The 13,725-nt window shown below is 38.5% G+C and overlaps 1 protein-coding gene across 1 annotated transcript in view; it reads right to left on the bottom strand.

The window, feature by feature from the left end:
• Positions 1-1,530: 1,530 nt before the first annotated feature.
• The window catches only part of FRK (fyn related Src family tyrosine kinase), a 47,953-nt gene continuing 35,758 nt past the window's right edge, over positions 1,531-13,725 (bottom strand). The window contains exons 5-8 of the mRNA XM_051792204.1: positions 11,618-11,776; positions 6,118-6,299; positions 3,769-3,934; positions 1,531-1,887 (exon numbers count right to left, since the gene is read on the bottom strand). Coding sequence (XP_051648164.1) covers positions 1,694-1,887; positions 3,769-3,934; positions 6,118-6,299; positions 11,618-11,776 — 701 coding nt within the window. The 3' untranslated portion in view covers positions 1,531-1,693. The remainder of the gene's footprint in view (positions 1,888-3,768; positions 3,935-6,117; positions 6,300-11,617; positions 11,777-13,725) is intronic.

The raw sequence follows: 13,725 nt of genomic DNA, 5'->3' as shown, positions 1-13,725 counted from the left end.
GCCAATTCTTATTAGGATGGGTTTGGTGAAGCCAAATTTCCACTTCTTTCTGAGTGGATGATTACTTTCCAAACTCACATGGATGCTATGACAGCTAATAAATTATAGCTGTATTATGCTGTACAAATTTGATTACTATAAAGAGAGTTAGTAGGGAGAAACACTTCACAGAAAATGAACAGAGACACAATGCTATAAAGGCACTGTAGTTAGATAGAAAGAAGAGAAAAACAATAAATAAGGAAAGGGGTTTTGAGTAATGAGTACATAAGAGATGTATATAAAAGAAACAAGCAGTGTGCTGCCTTTCAAAATAGAGGAGGGGAAAAGGAAATTAAAAATTAGAAGCAGGCAAGCCAGCAAGATGAATAGATTTGAAGTATAAAGAGAAGAAAAGAATTTGAAAAAGGTGTAATAAAAGCCACCCAACCTTTAAAGTAATGAATATTTTAATTTTTTTATACCCTTTCTGGATATTAGAGGGAAATGGTAGCACACTTATACTGACCTTGCACTATGCCAACACAGTACAGTTTTTAATTCCTGAATGATGTTGTCAAATAATTAGCTGATGAATCACAAGTAAATAATTAATTCTTGGTTCTGTAAGCCTCACAACTGAGAACATAAAATGCACAGTGATAACCAGATTTTAGCAGAACTGATATTGTTATTAGTCAGAAAAAGGACAAAAAAAATGTAACATCTGTAGCTATAAAGACAGCTAGAAGAAGCACCTGGGCTCCATTTTCCCATGGAACAAAATAAAATGGATCATCTATTATTTAAATCTACTATATTAAAGTTATGTCTGGAGAAGGTAGAAGAATGGATTGCTAGTTTCTCTGCAAATTACCTAGACTTGCCCTGGGCTTTGTCCTGTTGGAGAGGGTGCATGATTTGAGGGACCAGGATTGGAAAGGGTGTCACTCTAAAAGGCTAAGGCAGTCTTAAGTTCATGTTAAAATATCTTTTCCTACAATACTCCTAAGATGAAAAGCTATAAAATAAATCCTTAGAGTTCAAAGAACAATAGTTTATCGGTTTCATGGCACTATTTAACAACCTTAAGAACAAACAGCTTCAGGAATCTAATGTTTATTCTCATAATAGAGGAACAGTAGACAAACTAAAAGAGATCAACCTTTGTATCCATAAAACAAAATAATTCCTTTTCTGCAGTGAACATCTGTTTATTTCCTGATACAGTAAAAGCATGTGTACCTCAAGCCTAAGCAAGGCAATTACTTTGGATTCTGCCATCATCACAGTCATAGGATCCCTTTTATTATTTTTTACAGCGAGAGGACTCTGGGAGCACAGATCCTGCTGTGCAGAGCCATCACACTCCTTCATGAGAACAGGCTGGTAGGAACGAAAAATCTAAGCAAAAGCAAATAATTATTCCAATAAAGAAATGAAAAACATTTACAATAGTTATCAAGCTAGACTAATTTAATTTGTTAATTCTTGCAATCTCTTATTTAAAAATAAATAGAAGACACTTTATTTTTTAAAAAATTTTAAGTCTCTGAGGATCAGCGTGGGCATGAAAATGTACCAGGATTCCTCAGCACCCCCAAGTAACCTCGAAGCCTGAGGTTAGGATGATTCAACAGCCCTCTGTCATCTGTGTTGGCTACCACCTGTCCTTCAGGGCCCACTGAGGGGTCCCTTTCACCATGGCCTGTGCCTAGGCATAGGAATAGGACTCAGTGTCAAAGTAGCCCTCCAGCTGCTTGCTGAGGGCATCGAAGGTGGGCCGCCCATCCACCTCCGCGCTCCAGCACTGCAACATCATCTCATAGAGCGGTGCTGGGCAGGTCTCTGGCTGAGGAAGTCTGTACCCATCATCCAGCAGCTGGATCACCTGGTGTCCTGGCATACCTGCAAGCCAAAATAAGTTCATCAGACTACTCAGGGTCTACTTAGTGATGCCATGTATCTCTGTGTCTTCATCACAGAATCATGGTAGAATGGTTTGGGTTGGAAGGGACCTTAAAGACCATCTTGTTCCAACCCCTCTACCATGAACAGGGACAACCAGGTTGCTCACAGTCCCTTCCACCCTGACCTTGAAGACTTCCAGGGACGGGCCTCATCTCTTACTGTTTACTAGCAGTTAAAAAACAGCTCCAATGCTTCCCAACCACCTCATCCTGACTGTGCCACCTGCAAGGCACTGCAAATGGATTTGTCTGGGTGTGAGGCTTTTCTCCCACGAGCCAGGTTTGCCAACATTTTTCTTACATCTATTTCACTTGAATTGTTGCTAAATCCCTATAGTCTCAATGACTCCAAAATCTCTCAAGAAAACCTGTACTGCTACTGAATTTTCCTCACATTTAGAAACTTTTTTGTAAAGTCAGCCATAAGTTTCTTCGAGGGCAGATGTTCAGTGACATCCTGCCTGCTCTGCCACCACCAGTAATGGAGAAGAAACCATTCCCCTACCTTTGCTATACCTTTATATACTAAAACTATTGTTCCATTCACTTTTAATTTTTTACTCTTTAAATTAAATCTCGAATTGTGTAATCTTAACTTCTTTTCCCTAGATCTCTGAATGGTGTTTCCTCTGCACATTGTCCACTGCCACCACAAATCAACATACCCTTTTCTCCTAACCGATTACTGAGAACAAACTACTGAAAGTAATACAAAGTAAGCAAATAGCCATGGCAAAAGAACATTTTCTACTGTCAAGATACAGGTAAAATATGTCTTTGCAAAGGGATAACACTGAATGTATTTTCAGACAATACTCAGAACTATGGTGTTACATGTTTATACTAAAATCTTTTATTTGTGAGTCTGTGTGCATACGCACACATCTGTGGCTTATGTAGGATCTCAGGATTTTTTGCTTTGCTTTTCTTTTTTTATTTTTTCTTCAGAATACTTTCACAGGAGGTGAGGGTGAGAATCAAAAAGCAAAATCAATTTTGCCTTTTACAGGAAATATCAGTTTGAGACCCTGTGAAGTGTAGTTTATGGTGAACGCACCACACCTCAGGCCTGTTCAGGTGCAACATAACTGTTTTTTGCTTTAGTTCTTCTCTTGTGCTCTCCTCACCAGCACTAATTGAGCCACAGTCAATCATTTCACTAATATTGTATGTTATTGGAGCCACAATTCCTTGAGCATTTTTCACAGTGCTAGGAACAGTAGCTGCTCTCAGACCACTATATCTACTTTTAATGTTGGTGACATTTTTTAATTATTTCTTTAATTCTTGTGATCCTTCTCTTTACGAAGACTTTTCAATGCAATAGTAAAATATGAGGTAAGGGGGGAAGTACACCCTGATTCATTTCTCAGACACCTTCTTCCTGAAGTGCCCGTGCCATGCTCCACATATAGTTTATTCTTCCATGAGATATACTAAAAAAAATTTTAAAAGGACAGTGTGGGGAATAAAAAAACCTTCCTTTTTACTTCCCTTTTTCCATATTCCAAGAATTGGCATCTTTGATCTGATGCTGGAGAAAAATAGCCAGCTGGCTTAGGTGCCTGTGCAGTGCAGGTTGACTTCAGCAAGCATCTTAAATGTATGCTAATCACAGCATTTGGAAAGCTTCCAGGGAGCCTGGGGAAGCCAGAAGGTCTGACCCACTAAATGGACCTCATCTGAACAGCCTTCTTTCTCTGTTTACAGTTTTAACCCTTTAACATGCCCATAGAACAGGCATTCAACCTTTTCTTTGTGTGTCATTCTGAAAGCAAGAAAAAAATTAGACATCATTCTTTAGGTTAAAAGGACTTACCAGCATAAGGCATCTTCCCATAGGTGATTATTTCAAACAGAAGTATTCCAAATGACCAGACATCTGATTTAATACTGAATCTGTTGTAGCGAATCGCCTCCGGGGCTGTCCATTTTACTGGTAGTTTTGTTTCAGTCCTAGCTTCATATACATTTTCATTTTCTACCTGTCATGGATACAATGAAGCAAGCCTGATTTCAGATCTGCTTCAGCAAAGCACTTAAGCACCTGACTAAGCTCAGCCTGTGCTTAATCTTATCATCTTTTAGCCAAGAACTTGTCTTTCATGGCATTACAGTACACATTTTCTGATGTCTATCGTTGAATTTGGCTTCACATTTGAGAAATGCAGAGGCTTCATCGGAGACTTTTCTAAAGCATTTATCATTTCGACCAAGCACACAGCATTGGAGTAGCTCCTGATTAATTATGACTTGCTACTGTGAATCCTGGTCCTGGCATGCAAGATTTCAAAAGTCTGTCAGGAATGGCAGCATAAGCATCCTGCTGACACCAGAGACCAAATGGCTTCACATCATGTCATCAGTAAACAGAGAAGGCAAGAGCACGAGCTAACGAATTTCAGAACCTTTCTCTGTGATTTATTGTGGTGTTGAAGGGCCATTGAATATAATAACAATCACTTACACAGGTTTCTGGGACCAAAGAATAAACTCTGACTGATTCAAATTAACATATTAGCTTACAGAGAGTCAAATTAATTAATGTAAAGTGAAGCTGAAAGACGCATAGAAAAACTGTTAACTTGCAAATTTGTAGAATCATGTCCTTAAAGGTTTACTGCACAAACATCTAAATTTTTCAAACATTTATTCTCTCTTTAATTCCTACATGTAATTTAGTGTACTTAAGTCACATCCAAGTCTTGGTCAAGTTTTTCACATGCAAATCCTGGCAAACGTGTAGCAGATTTTCCTTGTTTTAATACAAAATCTATGTTTCCCAGCTTCAATGCCATATAGTTTTGAAAATACTGGTTGTAGTGATTTTTATCTATATACCAATACAAGTATCTTGACCATAATACTCATCTCTAGGAGTAAGAAATTATTTCATTATACTAATTAATCCATATGGAAATACTGATTTCATTTCTCACACCTAATCCTTTGTGATCTTTCCATGTGACCATGTTATTGCTTTGGCTTAGGAGACAAACTATTCCTAGAAAAATATGCCAAAATGACTCTACAACTGAATATCTTAGTAAAGTTCAGCTTCAACAAGAAATGTCAACAGCTGTAAATTATTACCCTTTCTAGTGGGGACAAAGGAGAAATATCCACTGCGAGCATTATTCATTTAAAAATATGTATTTTTTCACGTTACAGAATGTGCAGTCTGAACTTATGCATATCTAGAAGGATCAAAATTAAGCAAAAAGCACTTTCAAAGTCCCTTGATGCCATTGTCAAGCCATTATTCTATACTTCAGTGTGTAATAAATCCAACTCTGTTACAAACTTCAATTTTGGCTGCTTGAATGAAAAAAAAACAAATGAGAAGCAGAGGACTTTTTTCTCTGTTTTTCCTTCTCAGGGCAAGAATATAAATCAATTAGAAAAAAAAAAACACAACCAAAGATCTCAGAAATTATGGATTACATACTGAAATCCATAAAATATGGCAAATCAAATCTTTCCAACTCTGATCAAATCATTTTCAGAGGTAGAAAATCTCATTTCTGAACCACAGCTCTTTCCTAGGGAGATATTGGTCAGTGATATTTGTCATTCCCTGCCCTCGAGGGCTAGAGGGAAAAAAACGTTGCAGTGGCAAAGAACTTGAAACTGGATCAGATTTAAAGCTCTGAGAGCTCACTTTATGAACTTTGCTGTTAGCTGTGGAGAGGAATAAGGTACTTTTATGATTACTACCTGCATTTGAAAGCATCATGGAGGCAGTGGAGCAGTGAACAAGGGGAGAATAGCTGCCAATACATTTTTATATGACTTCCCTTACAGGCTCAAGAATATAGTTTTTCCATCATTCCCATGATCTCTCTCCATGTGGCAGACACTAGCATTGTGGATAAAGGTTGCCCAGCAAAGGCTGTTGCTTGCTAGGCTCCTTTCTTGGTGACTAAGTGGGAAGCAGACGCCAGAATGCTTTCTGTAGACTGACAAAAAGGCACAGACCACCTTCTAACTTTGCATAGGATAATGCAGGTAGAGGATATAAATGAACTCATTAGGGGTCCTTTTCTCCCTGGGCTTGCCTTTTGCCTGAACACAGCAATTCAGAGACTGCAGTCAATCCTTGAGTTGGCCTCTTCTACCTTGTTCTCCAGAGTTAAAAGCAGAGACAATCCACTCTCCCACAACCTACCTTAAAAACTCTTGCAAGTCCAAAGTCTGCCACTTTGTAAACATTGTGTTCACCAACAAGGACATTCCTGGCTGCCAGATCCCGATGGATATAGTTCTGAGATTCAAGGTATGCCATCCCAGAAGCCACCTGAGTAGCCATGTCTACTTGATGTGTCAGGAAGATTTGAGAGCCTCCATCTTCTGTTTAAAAAGAAGATGACAAGAACAGCATAATGTTTACAGATTTCAGATACAAATAACTGAAAAACTGCCTGAGTCAAATAGCCAACACAAATGAACTAAACCACGCAATACAATAAAGTAATAGCCCAACCAAATGACAGAGGTTAGCAAATGACACTCCTTATTTCACAATAATTGAGTAACAGTGCCTGCCTCATCTTCTCTAAAAGAGTGGATACTAAATACAGGAGTAGATCTAGGCCTGGAAGGAGCTTCTGACACAGTCCAAAGAGAAAGCTGTTTATCTGCTGATAGTAACATAGTATGCACCTTTCTGGCAGGTGCATAAAACTGTTCCAAACTGTGAATAAGAGTTAATGTCAGTACCCACTGGCTGTAGCCAAAGCTGACTAAGGATGGAAAGGCACAAAATTACCATTGTTCCCTGTTCTCCAATGATTCTTACTAGGAAATATACCATCTGCTGTCAAGTCTAACTCTCATTTTCACTTTCCAGTTCACTTGATGCTTCACACTGTTATCTCTGTCATTGCTATTCAACAGTAGGACTCCTTGAGCTGTTTTCAAGCTGCCTGTTTCCCTAGTAGGACTTTCTGAAACAATGTGTAATTCCCACCACTTTAAAACCAGCAAATCCCAGAAATTGAGATTTGCCAATCAAAGATAAGCTGTTCAAACAAAGTAGTAGCAGAACTTTGAGCAGAGCAACTTGCCTCCACAAATGAAGGAAAGAGTCTCGGGCCATGAAAAACTGCAGCCAAAAATTGTAAGACAGGTAACCAAAAAGTCATTGAGGTATAACACACCGGAATACAAATTCAGGGCCTTTGTGGATTTTTAAGGACAGCTGACTTCCTCATAAGAAAGAATTATACCCCAAAGTAATCTGGGTAAGGTATAACAGTGCTACATTCAAGCACCACTGTCACCCAAACCCAAATGCTGCAGCACTGAAGCATGAGTGCCTACCTCTGTAGCTTCTAACACTCAAAACAGTTTCAACTTTCTGTTTCAGAATCTTAACAATATCAAAAAGCTGAATGTTTGCTGCTAGGCTTATTGGCAGTTCTCCTTTCTCATCAGATTGGTGACTTTTACTTGCTGCCTGTGTGTTAGAAAAATAAAACATTTGTAGCTGGCAGTTTTCTGTTGTTTATTTTTAAATAATTTGTAGTTATAGTGTGTCTTAGCATTGTTTTGCATAGCCTCCTCCAGTTCTGGCATTTTATCTGACATAACCTTGCAATCCCACTTTATGAAGAATGAAATAAAGTGTAAAATTCAATTGTTTACTAATCTATTCTGCAATCTCCAGGCCTTGAATTTCCTTCTCATCTAGATGTTCTGAGATGAATAGGTAGAAAAAAAAAAGAACTAAATTATTAAATTTGTCCTGTATGTGTATTACCCTACTTCCTTTTTGAGGCTAAACTCATGGTCATGATAATCCAGCACCAAGATTATTTACTTCTATTGTTGACTCAGAACATTTACTTCTATTGTTGATTCAGAACATCTTTTCCTCTCCTACACATATGTTTCATAGTTGCATTGTCCTTTAAAAGAAAGAGGGAGAAAAATCAGCCTATGTGAAAATCCATTCAGGCCACAGACTAATATAATGTTCTGAAGTTTTGCAATTCTGATAACTGGCAGGCATCAACATTTACTATTCGTCTTGCTAGACAAAGATAGAAATCCACAAATTATGCTCATGTTGTATTTAATCAGAAAATACCTAAATATGTATAGGTAGCTTGCATGAGTACCTGGGTTTTGGAAGCTATCTTATATGTGTCAGCTTTAAATGTTCCCTTTCACATGGCTTCTTCATCTGCATGGGTTGTGAACTACCTCCTGGTGAAAGCAGACAAGAATTCAGACAAACTTGAGCACATTGGTCTGCCAATGCTCAGGGATAGCCTGACACAAGCTTGTTCCAACAGGTAGAGCACAGACATGTACTGAAAAACGGATGACTCATAAGCCTTGTGTTTAATGAGCTGCCTCAGTGCAGAATAGGAGTTAGAGCTGCTAAACCCTTCCTGTCTTATTCCCTGCAGGACACTCAGGTGCACCATGCTAAAGCACAAAGACGAGATCCACCTCTAACAGTGGAGTTGCAGTTGAAAGATTTTTCTTCTATTGAGTCCTGTTTGGGGTAGCAGACCAGACTGGGCTGACCTGCTGCCTTTAGCCTGTGGGCTGAGGGAGAGGAAGAGGCCACTGTTACCCTGGCTGCTACAGTATTTCTTGGATGATTTATCTCTGTGAGCTGGTTCTGCACTGCAGCTGTCCTGGAGGGAAAGCTTTAAGGAGGAGCCTCAGCTGATCAGGAGCTGCAAACTGTGCACAAAGATGGAGCATGAAAGTACACGTCTCTTTGGGATCTGAAGTGTAAATCATGTATAGCAGTCTCATAAAGATTTCTGACTATACCTCCAAAACACCAGGCTGGACCAGCCAAAGCACACAAGTTCAAGCACAGCACTACGTTAGTACAACTGTGGAAGGTTCCAAACCAGAGTCAGCTCCCATTTCATTCAGAGCACTTCAGAAGATATTACAGCTGTATTCATATGGGTATACATGTGCTGTAGTTTGTTTTAAAGTGTTCTGAGGGAGGAAAAACTATAAAAACAACAAAACCAAAGTTTAATATAAACTCATAGAATGGTTTGAGTTGGAAGGGACCTTAAAGATCCTCTAGTTCCAATCTCTCTGCCATGGGAAGGTATGCTATTCACTAGCTCAGGGCCCCATTCAACCCAACCTTGAACACTTCCAGGGATGGGGCACCCACAACTCTGGGTAACCTGTCCCAGTGCCTCACCACCCTCATAGTGAAGAATTTCTAAGAATTACCTAAACTAAATAAAGCCTTTTTCAGTGTGAAGCCATTCCCCCTTGTCCTATCACTACGTGCCCTTGTAAAAAGTCCCTCTCTTCATCTGTCTTGTAGGCCACCTTTAGTACTAGAAGGCTGCTAAGTTTTATATATATGTATATGTTTATATAACTTCCACAATCAAACTCAGGCACTACTGCTGAATTTATAAAATCTTCCCATGGACCAATAAAGAAAATGTAGCACCTCCATGTCCTTTTTTACTAATATTTTTTTACAAAACTATCACCCCTATATAGAAAATTTATTAGACAAAATATTAAAGAAGTCTTGGGGTCTGCACCCTGTTCTTACCAATCACAACATCTCATATAGAAAAGACAGGAAAATATTCTCACTGACCTATATCGGACAATAAAAAGAAAAAAAAGGAAAAAGAAATAAAGCAGCACTTTCTCCAGTGAGGGCATTGCCTCCATAATATTTCACAGAACTTCAAGACTGTGTCCCCGACAGAACAAGCTCCAGGTCTATCAGATTTGATAAAAGCACTCATATATTTATGACAATTTCATTCACATCCAATTACAAAGAAAAGTTTTCAGTTGCATTTTTCTCATATTGGTGGCAGCTCAATAACTCTGCATAGCAGTGTTCATCAAGAACTATTCCAAAGTACATTTGCAGGATGCACAGGGAATTCACATGCCCATCATTATTAAGCATCTGTCATCATGGTGGAATGTGATAGTAACTGTGAATAAAATGTTAGGGATTTTTAAAGTTGGAAAAGCATACCATGCAGTTCTAGGGAGGAAAACTTAATCAGAGAATATCTTTGGACTTTTCTCTGCTATAATTTGCCATATTTACCCATAGTGCTCACAGAGACAGAAGCCTTCTGGAAATATTTTCCTGTTCCCTGGAGTGGTTGAGTCTCAAGAGCTGTCCACTCCATGTCAGCTGATACATATCACTTCCAGTCATGGAGCTCTATGTAAGATTCAAATCTCTTTCCTTAATACTCTCACTGACAGCAGAGTTTTCTCTGACCAATACCTATCAAAGTACCTGGATCTCTGCCTTCACCTCTTAGTTCTTCCCTGTGTATAGGCCATCAGAGAAGGAGAGATACCACTAGGCTGGGTTTCAACTGGACATTTTTACTGTTATCCTGACGGCTGCCTGAAAACCAACTGCCTTTCCACAGTCTCTGATGCAGGGTTACAGAAGTGAACACTTAGCAAAGAGCAGGCTGCATACACGTGCTGCACACAGCAAGGGTAGCTGCTGTGCATGTGCTGGCAACTGATCCACACACAGGCTGCAGTGTTGATGTGCCCTGGACATATTGTACTCTGTGTACAAACAGGTCAATTTTCACCTCTGCAATAGCTGTGGCTCATCCTGGCTTTCTCAGAGCTATTTGTCCAGTGCAATAAGTGTTTTCATGCACAGCAATCATTTCCTGATGTGCCAGGCTCTTTCAATCAGGTAAGCAGCACTCTGCACACAAAGGCATGAAAGATGAGAATTGAAAGGAAATTTGTGCCTTGCTACCTCTGGAGAGTAAATGCCTACAAAACTGTAGATGATCTGGCCCAAGCTCATGGCAGACCCTCTCTGTGTAGTTCCTGGTGCAGCTGTCCCTCTAGCAGAGATTTCTTTAGCTTTAATTGTCTGTGGACTGAGCCTCATTTAAAAAAATGGATCTGCAGAGAAGATGGGGGAAAGCATGTGTCGTGTTAATACTTTCTGTGGTATTTCACAGGGCTTTGCTTTATGGGCTGGAAACAGAGAAGAAATTAAGCATGACAATCGCAGCAAACATTTTGTCTTCAAGAGATCATTACATTTAGCATCTCACAGACATCTGCTAAACTGAAAATGGGTAACACTAGAATCAAGCATTTCTCAATAACAGGAGTGAACTTAAAGTGCAATCATTATGCCAGTCTGTTCCAGGCTGTACATTTTTATTTTTAATTATTATTTGCCTTCAAAAGAGCACTTTGAAGTACTGCTGAGAAAAAAACTCTAATGCGATAGGCAAGGGACAAATTCATAGTGAAAAGCTATCCCCGACTAGTAATAGTTTTCAAAGCTGTTAAGTACATTTTGTGGAAGTGCTCCTATTTCACGTCAAATATGATGACCTATCCTTCTGGATGCTTGTATTTTTATTCCATTAGTGTATGTTCCCACCTACTCATAGAACTGGGTGAAAAAATATGGGTCGTTACAAGGCAAGAATCAAACTGTGAATGTGATTCTTTCCTACTTCTCAAATATTTTGGCCCACCAAAAATTCATAAACATCTCTTTCCATTTTTCTTACACCCACACGCGATAAATAATGCAGCTTTTATATTAAAATAGGGTGTTGTGCTTCTATTTTTTATGTTAGTGTGTTTACTAAACTGACAACTGTAGCACCCCTAAAATGAATTTATAGTCATTTGCTTACTTTGAAGGTATTCTAGAAGACTTCCAAATCTCATCAGCTCAGTGATAATATAAATTGGGTCTTCCAAGGTACAGACAGCATAAAGCTGTATAAGCTTTGGATGTCTCAAGTTCTTCATTATTTGTGCTTCCCTCAGAAAGTCTTTTGGATCCATTGAACCTGAAACAACAGCATATAATAAAACATAAGCTGAGGTTATCAAAGGCCTTCCTACCAGCCTGGCAGACTTAAGGGAATAACTGAGATTGTTTTCTGTCTTGAAAGTACATTTGCATCTCAAATCTTCACAGTTCCCACAGAAAACAGACAGTGCAGCTCAAACAAACAGTTAATGAGTGAAACATGCCAGTTGTGTAGGGACAGAGAACATATGTGTTCCAGACACCAGAAATATAAAGGCTAAAATCAACTGCCCCTGGGCCTCCCCCAAACAGGAAACAAAAGTGAGGCTAGAATGTTAGCAGATACAATTTAAGCAAACAACCAGTTAATGAAAGGACCAGAAACTGAGGTGAGAGTGTCTAGGTAATGAACATAAAATTTCTGAGAGACAACTAGCTCTGCAACAAGAATTTGTTGCACTATATTTTCAGCTTCACCAATCAAAGTCTGAAGGCACTGGAATTACTTTAGCCTATACAGAGTACATGTGTGCATTTATATCTATAAAAATAAATAACTATTTTTAATGTTCATGTAATAACAACATTATTAGAAATACTAATGTATGCACAGATGTAACATTAATTTTACAAACCCTTAAATGTTAAAGTGTCTTAACAGCAAATTATGCCAACCTTTTAGGCATTACATAAGGTCATAACATCTCTAGTTCTATTCACATACACAGTGAGCCAATGTATAAACTATGTCAAAGAAACAATTAGAAATGGCATGGGGAATCATGGTAAATTTAGGATTAAAGCTCATATGTCCTGAATAGGGGATCGATTAGAAAAGCATGCATAAATAAAGTAGTAAAGTTTTTTCTATGAATGATTCAGTAGTGATCAGATATGGTCAGATGTTTGAGAAGTTGGTAAATAGTATCCACTTCAAAATGCTTGTACAAAAAAATATGAAATTATTCAACTACTCAAATGTCTCTTTCTTCCTAAATCAAAATACTTTAATTAAAAAAATATTACAGTGAAGATTGGGGAGGAAAAAAATCTATCCAAGTTATTCTGCTCTATGCTATGTTTGAAAACAAACTCTTCTTCTGGTGTAAGCAGATTGAGTCATTTCAGAAGCCAAGGCTGCAAGAATAAGTTTTTATGTGTTTTTTTAACATTAGGTAACCAAAAAGGTTCATTTGAGAGTTTGTCTCCGTTCCAAATACAGATGTTTAAGTTAAGTGAAATTCTGGGAGTATGTTAAATGGCTCAGTAATAAAATTTCAACAGAAAATCTGTTCTACAAAAAGAACTAGCAAATCAGCCTGGGCCACTTTTATCCAACACCTACCTTGAGTGCCACCTCCTGAAAAATGCTCCAACCTATTTCCCAAAACATACTAATGATATGTGATTTCATATCCTTGCATCAACGCAAGAGGAATAACTCAGAAATGCTTCTGATATACACTCTATGAAAAAAGAGTCACTTGACATTGCAAGTTGGGAGAGCAAAGATTACTTCAAGGGACAAGTGCTCCTCTCCTCCATGTCCTCATACTTCCCTTGGCAATCCCATAGGGTCCAATTTGGCAATACTCAATAGGATGTCATTAGGAGGGATAGTGAAACTTAATGGATTTCATTGCCATCAATAAATGGAGAGCAGTCAATAATATATATCCTTAACAGGTACAGGCTATACTAATTTCCTTTTGACACTGTCAGAGGAAAGTCGAGGCCTGCATGAAAAGTAAATGATCTTACTTGGTCTGGATAAAGCAGAAATTATGACAGTCAGAGAGAAAATCCCAAATATCTGTTATGCTTCTCTATGTCTTTTTCCTGTATAGAGTAGCACAATCTTTACAGATTTTTTTGAACTTTCCACCAACTCTAGATTTTAAAAAAAAAATATCTAGGCTTGTCTTTATAGGGTTTAGACTCACTTTGATACTGATTTAAAACTGTGCCCCACTAGCTTACCCTTTT

This window comes from Manacus candei, unplaced genomic scaffold (assembly GCF_025592945.1).
Source record: "Manacus candei isolate 608988 ecotype Guabito, Panama unplaced genomic scaffold, ASM2559294v1 h1tg000034l, whole genome shotgun sequence".
Taxonomy (NCBI): Eukaryota; Metazoa; Chordata; class Aves; order Passeriformes; family Pipridae; genus Manacus; species Manacus candei.
This window is presented reverse-complemented; position numbering and strand designations above follow the sequence as displayed.